This window comes from Petaurus breviceps, unplaced genomic scaffold (genome assembly GCF_028583685.1).
Source record: "Petaurus breviceps papuanus isolate PSGF00001 unplaced genomic scaffold, PetGlider_PUasm1.0 126, whole genome shotgun sequence".
Taxonomy (NCBI): domain Eukaryota; kingdom Metazoa; phylum Chordata; class Mammalia; order Diprotodontia; family Petauridae; genus Petaurus; species Petaurus breviceps.
Window position 1 is genome coordinate 36395015 of NW_027185655.1, and position 15125 is coordinate 36410139.

Here is a 15125-nt window from a genome sequence, read left to right on the forward strand (position 1 = left end):
GAGAGAGAGACAGAGAGACAGAGAGACAAAGAGGAAGGGAAAGAATGAGAGAGAGGGAGGAAAAGAAAGGGGGAGAGAGAGAAGGGTAGCATAGGTAAAAGTTCTGAGGTATTGTTACTGACCTTTGACCCTTTGGGACCTCTAGCTCCTGATTCACCTTGTTTCCCCTGTTATAAGGAGGGCATGATAGTGGAAAAGAGAAGATGGCAGGTGAATTTAAGAACAGAGAAAGGAATTAGCTGTGACTTGAAATAATGCATAATAGTGAACCTTTTATGTTAGCTGCCCCTATATATATAAGGATAGGTGTATATCCAGTTGGATCTATAACCACAAGCATGAGGAAACCATAAATGGTTCCATTTCTTCCCACCAACCAAGACATTCCATGATGATTCAGAAGACTATTCTCTCATCAAAACAAAAGGAGGATTTAAATGAATAATTCTCATTAGTCTTAATAGTGTTTGTCTGCATAAATTTCCCCTTCTTCAAATAGCAAATTATTTCCTGTGTCAGTAGGATGGGCAATTAAAATAAAGTGTTACCACATTAGCTGCCAAGAAAGTTTAGTGGAAGAAAGATCAAACAGTCAAATGAATCTTTTTACTCTAATATTTTCAAGGTGTTACTCACCATCAATCATATAATACAAACAAGCAGAGACTTTCTATTTTCCCAGGAAGTTTTAAACATATCTAGGGGGAAAATTTTGCTATAGCATCTCCCTCCTCTTCTTGTCCCCATACCACTGTACTTGGTTAATCAAGATGAGGGAGTAAACAGAATAGATCAAGTTGGAAAAGTGAAATTATAGAATCAATCCCATTTGGAAAAGACCCATTTTACACACATTTCAAAAACTATTTGGGAGTTTGGTAGTTCCCTTCAACACCTGTTGAGATTTATTTTGATTTCATGGTCTGAAGCAGGTGGTACATATTTTCAGACCAATGAACATTTTACAGGGCAAAGACAACTGACCTTTGGTCCAGGAGCTCCAGGTTCACCTCTCTCACCTCTCCCAGGAGACCCAGCCTCTCCTCGTTCACCCTGTCACAGATCACATCATTCACAAGTGACAAAATGCCAATATTGATCATTATAGAATAATAAGGTTTGGGGTGAGGTAGAGAAGAAATTGAGTAGAGCCCAAGAAAATGATCCTGCTCAGAAAAAAACCCCCCAAAACGTTGACAACTTTGATTCCAATGGTTGTCTACAGAATATGTTTTCTCCAAGGAAACCTATGACATTTTTGTATCTCATCATCTAATTTTCAACTGCCGGTCAGTAAAGCAGATTTCTTGTTAAACTAGGAACACAAGGTAGTCAGCCCAGATGATTGATGGGGAAAAAAATCCCCACAATCTTAGTGATGAAGGATGTGGTGATACAAATCCAATACAATCCATGCACTATTTAAAAATAATAGCTAGCATTTATATAGCACTTTAAGTCTTACAAGGTTTTTATATGTGTTAGCTTATTTAAACCTCCTAAAAACAGCATGGGTCACATAGCTAGTGAGTGAGGCAGGATTTGAATTTGAGTCTTTTTGAATTCCAGTCCTACTTTTTATCCACCTTTTATCTTAGAACAACAGTTTTTATGGACTTGCGTTCCAACGTGATCTTCGTCAGCAAACCATCAGGTATAAATTAGAACCTGATGCATTTAAACACCCACGGACTGTATCATTATCATCATCATCACCATCATTATTATTAATTATTATTATTATTATTGAAAAGCACTAGAAAGCCAGCCTAGAAATTAGGAAGACCCCCTCTAGACCATACACTGGCTGTGTGACTTTGAGCAAGTCACCTAACTGCATAAAGTTGCAGGTTACTCTCTAAACTGCAGAACAGATTGTCTGTCTTTATCAGGAGGAGTTTCCTAATTAATAGTGTCCAACACACTTGAAGTCTTGACTCCTTACTCCCAACTCTCCCAACAACAACACAAAAAGACCTTAAGAGAGTGACTTTAAAAGATATTTGATCCATATTGTCTGTGATTCTGTCTCTAATTAGAACAGACAAGGCTTCTATTCATTTGGCATGTTAATAATACTACTGCATGTTTAGTCAGCACTGTGCTAGATTTCAAAGAGAGAATACACAAAAAATTTAAAAATGGGTACCTGTTTTCTAGGAGCTTGCAATCAAGTAGGGGAGATTAGACATACAAATATGGGGCAGAGAAGCAACAGTGCCAGGCAATACTCAGAATCAATGTGGGGCTGGGAGACTCGGGGAAGGAGGAGGAGGGAGTCAAGCTGATCCCTGAATGAGGGACAAAATTCAGATAGAAGGGCAAGAAAGGTAACAAGTACATTATGGACAGAGGACTAGAGATGAGATTAAGGATGCCATTTGGGGGTAAAATGGAGTTGACCTGGCTGGAGGGTTAGTTTTGGAGAGCAGGAGGGCATATAAAGTCAGAGAGGCAGAATGAGGCCAGAGAGTGGAGGGCTCCAAATGCCAGGTTGAAGAATTTGGACGTTAACTTATTGGGAAAGTCATCAGAGCTTTCTTATCAGAGCAGTGACAAAGTTTCTTTTTCCTTAATCCTGAACAACTGACCAGCTGCCAAATCCCATTAATTCTACTTCAGCAATATCTCTTAAGTCATTCCACCTCTCTCCATTCTCATTGTAACCAATTGAGTTCAGGCCCTCCTAACTTCCTGTATATAAGTCTTCCTTCTATCTCACCCCACCTTAATCTCCTATTCCCACCATTATTAGCATTATCCCTCCATCACATCACTCCTGTATTTCATGACCTTTAGTGGTTCTCCATTGTCTGCTGGATAAACTCAACCTGGCATTCAAAGTCCTCCATATTTGGCTCCAACCTACCTTATCACATACTACACCCCTGCATACTCCCTGTGTTCCAGCCAAATAAACTGGATTACTCTCCATCCTTCTTCCCATTTTGCCTTCTCCCTTCTCTGTTCTGTTGTCATACTATCCCCCATGCACAAAATCAATGTTTCCCCCTTCCCCATCTCTACCTACTAAAAGCTGTTTTCTCCCTTCAAGACCCAATTCAGGGGCACCTCTTCTATGAAGCTTTCATTCTGTCAGGTGGAAATGATCTTTGCATCCTCAGAATTCTCATAGCATTTTGTACCTTCTCTTTGCATTTAACCAAATTCTGGCTTATAATATTGGTGTGCATGTTCTACTCCAATTTGATTATAGGCTTCTTACAATCAAGCACAATGTTTCATCTTTGTATTCTCAGGCAGTACATACTGAAGACATTTAGCAAGGTTTACTGAATCAAACAGAACACTAGAATTTTGAGTGAGAAGTGACTTTAGAGATCACCTAATAACATCCTCTCTATATAATGAAGTCAGTATTTTAGGAAGATTGATCTGGTGATGCTGTACTGTAGAGAATGGGGAAATGAGGAATTGGAAGGGCCTAGCATAATAACTGGGACAGGTAGGTGGCTCAGTGGATAGAGAGCTGGGTCTAGAATAAGGAAGACCTGAATTCAAATTTGACCTAAGACAGTCACTAGCTTTGTGACCCTGGACAAGTCACTTAATTTCTGTTTGCCTTCATCCACTGGAGAAAGAAACGACAAACTTCTCCAATATCTTTGTCAAAATACCACATGGATAGTATGGTCCACAGGGTCACAAAGAGTCAGGACTGAATGCCTGGACAACAAGGTCAGTAACTTGACCAAAGCAGGTAATTGATGAATGTTTGCCGAACTGAACTGTTGAATGGTGGCAGGGAGATCTATGTTCAAATCTTGGCTTTGCTACTTACAAATCTAAGTGACTTTAGGCAAGATATCTGGCCTCCCACTAATAATGATGACAAGAAAATGAGTAGCATGTTTGTAGTGCTTTATACATTTCTCTCATTTTATCCATACAATCACTCTGGGCAGTAGATTCTACCATTACCCTCGTTATACAAATGGGGAAACTGAGGCAGAGAGAAGGTAAGTGACTTCTCTAGGGTCACACAGCTAGGAAATATCTGAGGCTAGATTTGAACTCAGATCTTCCTGACTCCAGGTCCAAGTGCTGTATCCCGTAGCCTCTCCTAAAGTAAGGGGGTTACACCAGACAGCCTCTTCAGGCTCTAGATTTTTGATACTGATTTGGGTTCAGCTCCTTCCTCTGCCACTTGCTACAATACATTTGAGAAAGTCACTGCTGCCTTCCTGGGCCTCAGTTTCCTCATCTGTAAAATGAATATGTTGAACTACATGACCCCTGAGGTCTCTTAGAACTCTAAATCTATGCTACTTTGATCTGTGACCTGGCTGACAGAAATTGTTGCTGTCATTCAGGAAAAGAATGATGAGGACCATGAATTCTAGTAGTTGGGGAATGAAAAGAGAGGGAGGTGAAGAGATTGCTTGCTAAAATCTGCCCAGGTTTAAACAGGTGCTACCTGTGCTGGGACACCTAACTGTACGAAAAGCGCATGAGAACACCCCCAATCTGCATCCATTGGCTGTGCTCTAGGTCTCACGTACAGCTAAGTGAACTGGTTGCCTCTGATAGGCCATACATCACTTCTGCTGATAAGAAGAGAGTTGGTGTGCCCTTCTCCAGGGAGGACGGGGTCCTCCACTACAGACCGACATATTCAGGTCTTTTCTTCCAGGGACGGTCTATGAACATTCCAGACCTGATTATCTGAAACTATCCCTCATTTATTTTCAGTGAATTTGGCACATGGAAGAAGAGGATGCAATGGTTTAAAAATAAAAGAATGCTGTTTGGTCTAATGTTACCTTCTTTGATTTATCTAGGACTTGTATCTGTCACAAACAAAACTAAAATTTCAGATCGCTATCTTTTAAGTTCATGTGGGTGTTTTTGTTTCCTCTTGAGGAGATGAAAAGGGAACCCCTCCTGACTTAATAAATAGCAAAAGAAAATTTTCATATGGTGGGCATACAGGCTTTTATCAATTCTTTTAGCATACTCTTTGGAGCTGTCTGGTGGGACAAGTCATTGAAGATTTTATATTAGAAATCTTTCTGCTCTTCAAAGTGTCTCTTTCTGGCACCAGGTGCTTGTGGAATCTATGAAAGGATTATTTCTAGCCTCCGACTCCAAAGGAGTTGCAATCAATGATGAGGGTGAATTATAATTCTCTGTTGAAGTTAGTGGGCTGCCTGACTGCTTAAAAATTCCCCTCCTTCCATCTGGCCATTAAACTACAGAGCTATTCAGCAGCTTATATAATGGAGGAAGGGGTGAGGTATATTGTCTCATTTATTCCACTCCCCTGTGACTTTGCCCACCTCCTTCTGCACAGAAGCCAAGGGAATGAGAATCTACTTACCTTTGTTCCAGGTAACCCTGGCAACCCTGGTTCTCCCTGTGGACCAATGAAACCTGGTTCTCCCTTTAAAAAGATGAGCACATCACAGTATTATTTATTTGCCATAAGTAATTAAAACAAAATTGGTTTTCTTTTAATGCAATTCTTCTCAACCACCCTCCTTCTCCATCACCCACTTATTTCCAACTGAGATCCAGCAACTGAGACAAAATTAATCAGGGATGGTCTTCCTCTGCACAACTATTTGGAGCAAATCTTCATAGAATTTAGATAAAAAAAGGAAAACAAGACAGATGAGAAATTTCCAGTTCTCCTTTTCCATTTGTTGTGTGGTGCCTATTATTATTTACTTAGCAAAAATCCAATACATTTGTACTAAGTGTTGGATGAAATATTTTTTCTTTTTCTTTTAGTATTTTATATTATGTTTTAAAGTATGCATGTAGACATAGACACAGGTATACACCAGTGATTGTCTCCAGAGGTCCCATGCCCCATTTTCCCACTGATTTACTATTTTATTTTCCCTCAGTTACATGTAAAAACCACTTTTTACATTCTTTTTAAAAAAAATTTTTAGTTCCAAATTCTCTCTGTCTCTCCCATCTACTCCCTCATCCCATTGAGAAGGCAAGCAATTTTGTGTAGGTTATACATATACAGTCATGCAAAACATATTTCCACATTAGTCATGCTGTGAAACATGACCAAAAAAACCCACCAAGAAAAATGAAGAAAAAGTATGCTTTGTTCTGCATTCATACTCTATCAGTTTGTTCTCTGGAGAAGTCATTCCCTACTGATACCCTTGGCACTGTTTTATTAGAAAAAAAGGAGGGGAATAATGCTCTCGAGGGATGACTTCTCAGGAACATTTCTACTTCCTTCTCTCTGCACTTTTACATGTGAACAGGTGAATCAGAGTAGACAGCCTCCTAGGGCATGTTTAACAAAATAGTGTTCTGAACTCTAGTATTTCAGAAATGACAATGACAGAGATGCAAATTTCAGGCAAAAAATGTTCAAACACAAATTTATAATCTACTGTTGTTAGAGTAACTTTTTACTGATGACTAAAAATGCCCCTGCCCACAAAAACAAATAAACTATCCTTCAATACTTTCTGACTCAGTGTCTCTTTAAATGACTAGCTAGCACTAAAAAAAGCAAGTTTTTTTTTAAAGGTTGACAATTTATAGGTAAGTCAGACTTCTCATAAGTCTAAAGAGAAATAAGTTCTCTGGTTGGTTAGCATACCAGCAAGAGTGCAAAGCAGACAGGAGGAACCAGGAAGGGCATAACAGCAAAAGAAAAGGGAAGGGAATAAATGATGCGCAAACACACGTTTCTTATGCTGGTTAGTGGTCATGTTACTAAGAAGAGAAAGCATTCTGTCTTGGGATGCAAAATTGCAGAGCCTGTGTTATCACTGACTAGAAACAGTTTATAGGATCTAAAATTTTAATCCTCACGTAAACAGCAACTGATAGAGATATCTTCTGAATTCATGGTAAAAGAAAATGTTTGGCAATCCCAGTATTTCAAACAATATTGGCATTGTTTAATATTACAGTTTTCAATAAGAATGATTATTAGTTCCTTGTCATCATGACACACTGAGAGTCCACATTTTTTCACAAATTCATAAAAAACAAAACCAAACAAAAACAAAAAACCACTACCAGCTTCTCATAAATGTTTATTTCAACTCGCAACCTAGTCAAAGGGGAAAAAAAGGTTTAACTTTCGGAAAAATCAATCTGTATTTATTCTTTCCCTCTCAGAGATCTCAACCAATTCACAACATCCTTATAATTTCTTTCTTTTTTTAAGCAATTGGGGTTAAGTAACTTGCTCAAGGTTACACAGCCAGGTGTTTCTGGGTGGGTGCTAAGTGTCTGAGTCCGGATTCGATCCCAGGTCTCCCGACACTGGGTCCGGTGCTCTTACTCACTGTGCTACCTCTGGCCACCCCCTCATAATTTCTTGATGTGATAAATATGTAGACAAGAATTGTTATACCACTTTTACACATAAGGAAATTGAATTTAATAGTAATTTGCTTGAGGATAATCCTGAAAGAACTAGAAATTAGACCTGTCTTCTGATTCCCATCTTTGGTTTGATCCAAAGACCACAGAGCTATCCTTGAGTGCATGAATTGCTCACTTTCATCTTGAAAGGTTCTTGGGAGCTATTGGTAGACCAGAGATGGTCAAGTTGCTCTTTTCTAAGGAGGAGATGAATCAATGTCCCTACAAAATCTGGGACATGCGGCTGCAAAACTCAGATTGTTTTACCTTCCTACTGTCACCTCCACTGCATTCACCTAAATGCTTGGGGTTGGTGCTGTGAGCACTCAACTGGACCCTCCCTGGAGCCCAATGTTATTCAAGATGACTCTCTGGGCTTGTACCAGTGCCTACCAGTGGCACTACATTTTGGAGTCAACACAATGCGTGGCAGGAGCAATCTACTAAGGGTGAGGTTATAAGATTATAGATTTAGAACTGGAAGAGTGTTCAGAAGCCAAATTGTCCAACACCCTAATTTAACAGATGAGGAAACTGATACCTAGAGATGGGAAAGAATCTTAGGATTATAGATGCAAAGTTCTGAGGGACCTCAGAAGCCATTTAGCACAATACTCTCATTTTACAGATGAGAAAACTGAAGTCCAGTAGTAGGAAGTGGCTTGCCTAAAATCACATAGGTAGTGAGAGACAGAGGCAAGATTTGCACCTAGGTTCCCTTACTTGCCTGAGGATAGTCCTTTCTTTCTACAGCACCATGCTGCTGTTTCAGGAGGAAGGAAACATACATTTATCAAATGCACACTGTGTGCCAGGAACTTTACACATATTATCTCATTTGATCTTCCCAACAACCCTGGGAGGTAGGTGCTATTATTATCATCATTTTTCAGGTAAGGAAACTGAGGCAGGCAAAGATTGAGAGGCTTACCATGGGCCACACAGTTAGGTAGTGTGTATGGCCAGATTTGAACTAAGGTCCCTTGACTCCAGCCTCTATCCATGGGTCTACCTAGCTGCCAGTAAGCCATACATCTCCTTCATCACCATTCCCCATCCCTCAAATGTTGAGATCTGTCGCACAGAATGGAAAGAAAATAAAATACTAAAGGAGATACTGAAGAAATAAAAAAATCATATCCAGTTTTGTAGTTAAGACTGTCAGAGCATAGAGCCCAGTTCTTAGCCCTTTTCTGTCTACTGGCTCAAGGATGCTTTCAATATATTGCCATCACAGCTAAGCTAAGACCTATGGGAGGATTCAAAGTACTTCTGATGTTTCCTGAAACTCCTGGGAGATAGACCATGATGACCCAAGACTGTATAATCACCCTGACAGTCAGGAAAGAAATAGCAGATGAAAGTAGGAAGGGCATCATATTGTAATTTGGGGGAGGCTGGAAGAGAAACAGAATGGTTCAGGAAAAACAGAGACAGTGATCCCAAGACAATATACTTTGGTGGACTCTTCTTGGGAGGGAAGTAGACTCCTCCTGGACTAAGTCACCTGGGATTTTCAGGTCTATGAATGAAAGAAGTTATTATGCCTATGGAAGAAATACAAACAAATGATCACTTAGAAAAGGATATCAATTGGAATTATCAAGTGGAAAGAAAAAATAAACCCAAACTTTCTGCAAAATAGTTAAAATGGGAAAACTTTGACTTCTAGGCAAAAATGGAGGGAGAAAGAAGGTCTTTGGCAGATAGTTATGGAAATATAAAATAGAAATAAATATATGTTATGGAAATAGTGGCACCAACTAAGAACATTGTCCAGAGATAAGAATAGTACAAATCATTTCTGAATTTGTCCAATCTATAGACTTCCTCTCATAATCCCTTCATGTAAATCAAGTTGTTGATTTTTTTCCTCCTCTTCTTCCCTATCTGTACTCTCTTCAGTGGCAGACAACAATTGTGCTTTGGTTTGTGTTATTGTACCCAGCACCCAGATAGCAAAGTCAATTGGGAGTCCAGCCAGATTAAGTCTGCCAACGATGTGTGAAGAGGAATAAAAATAAACAGTAGGATGAAAACTAACAGATTGATCTCAAGCAGTTATGCATGGCTAGGGCCACCATGATTTGGATGGGGGAGAGAAGACAAATCTTAACTATCAGCTGGAGGTCACAAGGGGATGGGAGCCAAAAGAATAGCAAAGTTGATTTTTTTTCTTTAATACATAACACAGAAAGTTAAATTTAGAACAATGTTACCTATGAATGAACTTTAATATGAAGTCATTGAATGACTGGGATTAATATTTTGACCAAAATGAACTTCAGTGAAATGAATTTTAAGTGTTATATTTTTTTTAGTAGTTTCAGTTGTGTCTGACTCTTTGCGACCCAACTTGGGGTTTGCTTGGCAAAGATACTGGAGTGGTCTGTCATTTCCTTCTCCAGCTTATTTTACAGATGAGGAAACTGAGTTAAGTGACTTGTTCAGGGTCACACAACGAGTCTGAAGCTGGATTTGAACTCAGAAAGATGAATCTTCCTGATTCCAGGTTTAGGGCTCAATCCACTGCACCACCTAGCTCATATTCATTATTAATATGTGTATATATATATATATATATATATATATATATATATATATCTGTTCATCACAAGGCAACTGAATTTTAAAATATGAATAGTAAAAATTTGAATGGGAAGATTATGATCACTGCTTTATAGAACACCATAGGATGATATTCTTGCTTTCTAAAAATAAAGTTAAATCACATACTGATAAACACAAAAACAGTGGTCCTTGAAATGTGTTCTCAATATACACTAATACCCAGGATCCCTATGTCTTAAACTATCAATGTACCATTATACAAGTGTCAGTGCATCAATGATTTTTAAGGACAAAAACCAAAAGATGAACATCAATGACATTGCCTATATCTCCAGATGGCCACAGCTGTATTTTTGACCTGTTTTCAAATATATTTGTACAGAATCTAAGCAATACAAAAGTATATTTTAAATGACTTTCTGAGTGGCAAGAAATTGAATGTAAGGACATCTGAACCTAAAACCTCCAAGAATGAGAGATAAGATGCAGTAGGATGTCTTGGGTATGAAAGGAGTCAAGTCAAACTGTTATTCTATAGAATATACAGATCGATAGACACAAACATGCATATATATCCTTCATAATTCATTTGCTAAAAATCTAACTTGGTAGAACTAAAAGGAATAATTTAGAAAGATCACTGGATTGGGAATCCTTTGTTCTAGACACAGCTTGAGGTCCAAATTTCTCTTTAGGTTGAAGGGGTAGAGGATTTCTTAAGTCCATTCCAGTTTGAAAATTCCATATTTCAAGATCCCAAAACAGTGATTTAATGAACACCACTATTTTTAAATGCCCCAAGGGCTAGTACTGATTTGTCATTTCTGTAATTCTGAGACCAAGGTCCTTCTCTGAGAAGAAATCCATAATGGTTATGGTTTGGCTCCTAGACATAGGATCACCTTGAATTAACATCTCTAAAAGTCAGTTTTATTACATTTTAGAAAAAACTACATCTGTGGTTTCATTGCTACAGGAAGGTCTTTGTGAGGGACCTCCTCTACAACTTAGTGTTTTAAAAGAGTTGCCTGGTGTTGCTGAAAAAAAGATCTGCCCAGGGTCCTAAAGACAATATGTGTCAGAGGGAAGACTTGAACCCAGTTTGCCTGGCTCTGAGGCTACCTTTCTATCCCCTCTACCAGGCTGTCTTTAGACTCTACTTCTGATTGGTCCTCTACTGGACTGAGTAAATCTGTTTGGCAGATATTTAAAGGCTCTAAACTAAAACTTCCTGACATTTTGGAACTTGAGTCTTTGGGTTATAGCTTATAGTCAAGACAGCACAATTCAGCATATTAAAGATGAAGAGGTCTGTTGGGTTTCAAGAAGCTTATAATGCTCACTAGCTCATTGGTTTTAAAGATAGAACTAGCTAGCAATTAAATAATAACTCCAAGAATTTGCCTGCTGTTAGAAATCCCTGCCAGAGCTCAAATGAAAGAAGCATTTAAGCAAAAACTTTCAACAGCCAACCAGGAATCCCAAACACTTCTTGGCTATTTCAAAGTCTCACCTCCGGGCACAGGGTACATTCCCCTGTTAAACAGTGGGAAGATTCGTCCCCTTATCAAGTCCTAAACTGCCCTAAGTCTTAGTAGTGTGATCAAAGCACGTTTCAATGGAGTGGAAGAGAAAAGATTCATTTTGAGCCCAGTCACTGATGCCAGGGATTCCTGGAGAGCTACCCAGTGGCAGGCTGACCTGGAGCTCTAAGGGGATGGAAGGAATGAGATGGAAACGTGATGGAAGCCCACCTTCCAACAGCACAGCTTAGCTAGAATATACTGAGAACAAGGGATGCAGGTGGACCCATCTGTCTGCCGACCATTGATGGGCTATAGGCAGCCCAGGACATGAAGGGGGAGAGCTTCGAATAGTCACAGGTTCTGGGTAGAAGGAAACTAAAAGACTCTTCACGTGAACACCTTGTGTGAAGTACACAGGTGATGCAACTACTCTCACACATGTGGATAGCAATGCTATCTTTGAAGAACAGATATATCTACATTCATAGATATAGAGATATACACATACACACATCCATTTCACACTACATATAGACATACATATGCATATACACTCTCCTTCACTCCCTACTCCCCTCTCCCTTTCTCACCTTTTGCAAGAAACCTTCCTCAGTTCTCCCAAATCTCTGTGCCTTCTCCCTAAGACTACCCCCAATTTTTCTTTTTTTATTTTATTTTATTTTTTTAAGCAATCAGGGTTAAATAACTTGCTCAAGGTTACCTGGCCGGGTGTTTCTGGGTGGGTGCTGAGTGTCCAAGCCCGGGATTCGATCTCCAGGTCATCCCGACACTGGAGCCGGTGCTCTTACTCGCTGAGCCACCTGGCCGCCCCTAAGCAATCGGGGTTAAGTAACTCGCTCAAGGTTGCGGCCGGGTGTTTCTGGGTGGGTGCTGAGTGTCTGAGCCCGGTATCCCGATTTTTCTTTATTTTATTTTATTTTATTTTATTTTTTTAAGCAATCGGGGTTAAGTAACTCGCTCAAGGTTACCCGGCCAGGTGTCTCTGGGTGGGTGCTGAGTGTCCGAGCCGGGATCCCGATTTTTCTTTTTACAGCTTCTCTGTATATAGTTTAAAATGTTGTCTTCCCCATGAGATGGTGAATTCTTTGAGAGGAGGGGCTGGTTTTTGCTTTTCCTTGTATCTCCAACATCTAGCCCAGGGCTGGACCACAAAAGGTGTTCAATAAACACGGACCGACTGTCCAATATGACCGAACCTCCCAATCTCACCCAAGCTGGAAATGCAGGGACCACTCATGTACCCAATCAGCACAAGAGCTTTGCCTACTTCATTTTCAACCAGCGCTGATTGTCCCACTCCCCACCTTCAGGTAACCCAGTGGCTTCTCTGCTTTTGAGGGCTTACCATGCTGATGGGAGATGCTTTGGCTAGCCCACAGTAACCCTGTTTCAAAAGATCTGTCAGCCTCAGCCCCCTTAGTAGCTGGGATTACAAAGATGTACTACTATGGCTGGTAACACAGTTATTTTTCAAAGAGAATTACTACCTTTTCAAAGAATCACCCTGGCTTTGTGTCATCCAAAAAAAATCCAAACCCTAAACCAACCTCACATATTCTGGAGTGTCAAAAATCACTGGATTAAAAGCTGCACCCTTACTAGACACCTCTATTCTAGCATGATCATTTCAAAATAAATAGTTCTTTTCTTGCCCTACATCTCAGCACAGATCCACGCTTTATTTATCTTTTATGACCTTAAATGTTACAACCCCCATGGAAAGGTGAGGAAGGCAAACTTCAAGAGGAAATAGCTCAGCAGAGAAGCTGAATGCTCTCAGCTCAGTTGGAGAATAGGGAGGAAGGATCTCTAAGGAGTAGTTTTCTCTTGACCTCCTTAGCAACTACTATCTCTACCTGAAGAGAATCCTAAGAAGTCATTTCAAGTCTCAAGGGTTTTTAGCTGAGGGATATGGGTTAAACAGATGATTAAAGAGCTGGGAACTGATTCAGGGAATGTGTCCTTCCTATTACCTTTAAGAAACTAAGGATGACTGCAAGAGGTTTGCTGAAGGTCTGGGAATCTATAATAAGGCACTGACTAATTTTCTCCATACACAGCCAAAAACAGCAAGAGGCTATTAATTGCAATTAACCTTGCTGACCTTGAAGTGACAGTACTATAGTTCTTTCCATTTCATTTTGCTATATTTACTTGCTAAAGGTGTCTCCTTTGTAGGGAAAGGAGATAGCACAAGTCAGGATTATCTTGGACCATTTTCTGCTTGTTTCTGTAATCAGGGAACCTGGGGTTAGTAAATTTGTTTTTTTCTAATATTTTGATAACTATTGCAATGTAATTGGTTGTGTATTTTATTCATGCATTGAAAATTTTACTCTGAGAAGGGATCCAAGGGCTTCACTGGACTGCCAAAGTGGTCCAGGGCACATAAAAAGGTAAAGAACCTCTTCATGATCACTAGCAAAGTTAGAGTAATAGAAATAAATGCCTCTGGTTAATAGAAGCAGCTACCAAGTGCTTTGGGGATTCATGAGGCCAGTTTCATGCAGAAGCAGCCTACCAGGTGTTCTCATCAAAAACTTTTAGAACTGACCACCTGCAAAAGTGAACTGAAAATATCGTCCTAAATGAGCAGATCTCACATTCAGAGAAATCTCTGACTTTGCATTTATGACCATTGGTTTTATTTTACAAGTCATTCAAAGTGAAAGGCCTCCAATATATGACTTTTTTAACCTGCCTAAAGGAACTTCTAACATAGCAGCCATAATCAAAGGTTGTGTTTTCCGAGATCTTTACTACTTCCAAGCAGATCCAATTTTCATTTTCCAAAAACAATAGTACAGCAAGATTGGAAGGGGAGGGAGGAAAAGTGCTGATTTGCCAGGGCGCTAAAAGCATCAGCAATAATTCTGATTAATGTGATGTGGCACTGATTGCAGGAACCATGGAATATCCTTCTTCCTTACAGGCTAATTAGAATTCAAGTCAGCATAATACCTGCTTTGGAGGATTATAGTGAAAACATTTGTTGTAATAAGAACTGCTAGGCAGCCTGTTTGGAGGTAATGATTGATTTGTAAAATTATTGAAGGGGCAGAAGGTACAGCAGAGAATGAGAGAGTGAAGTTTGTCCAAAAAAAATGCTTATTTCCTTTATGGATCAAGTTTGACTATACATTAAAACATCTTTTTTTGTGGCAATGTTAAAAATGAGCTGCATAGCACAGGCTTATTTAAACCCTAGAAAATATGGCTTTCTGTTCTTTTCTTCATGGGATTACATCATGAAAGTACTTTTAGTTTATTTATTGGAGGTTTTCATCAGGGCTGGTGAGATTTCTCATTTCTGGTCGCATGAATTTCCTAATTGGACTCTCAAATTACTCAATTGCTTATATTGACTTTGTCCGTGGCAAGCAGGCTAATGATGGATACCAGAAACACAATGCTAGCCTTTTAACGAGCAGTATTTTCTTTTTAGGAAGTTATTTCACATCCTGTTTCTTTTCTTTTTTTTTTTTTTTGAAAGTCTGATTCTGTTCTGGTTTTCTGATGAGAAAGAAATAGCAGTGTAAGTTGATTTAATAAATGATATTTTTAACAAGTGATAGAAAATCATACTTGTTCCCAAAGAACGGAAGAGTCAGTGTCTTAGCTGCCTGGAAAAGG

The 15125-nt window shown here is 39.4% G+C and overlaps 1 protein-coding gene across 1 annotated transcript in view; it reads right to left on the reverse strand.

The window, feature by feature from the left end:
• The window catches only part of COL25A1 (collagen type XXV alpha 1 chain), a 606174-nt gene that overhangs the window by 74161 nt on the left and 516888 nt on the right, over positions 1-15125 (reverse strand). The window contains exons 19-21 of the mRNA XM_069100257.1: positions 5342-5404; positions 985-1053; positions 123-167 (exon numbers count right to left, since the gene is read on the reverse strand). Of these exons, the coding sequence (XP_068956358.1) occupies positions 123-167; positions 985-1053; positions 5342-5404 (177 nt within the window). The remainder of the gene's footprint in view (positions 1-122; positions 168-984; positions 1054-5341; positions 5405-15125) is intronic.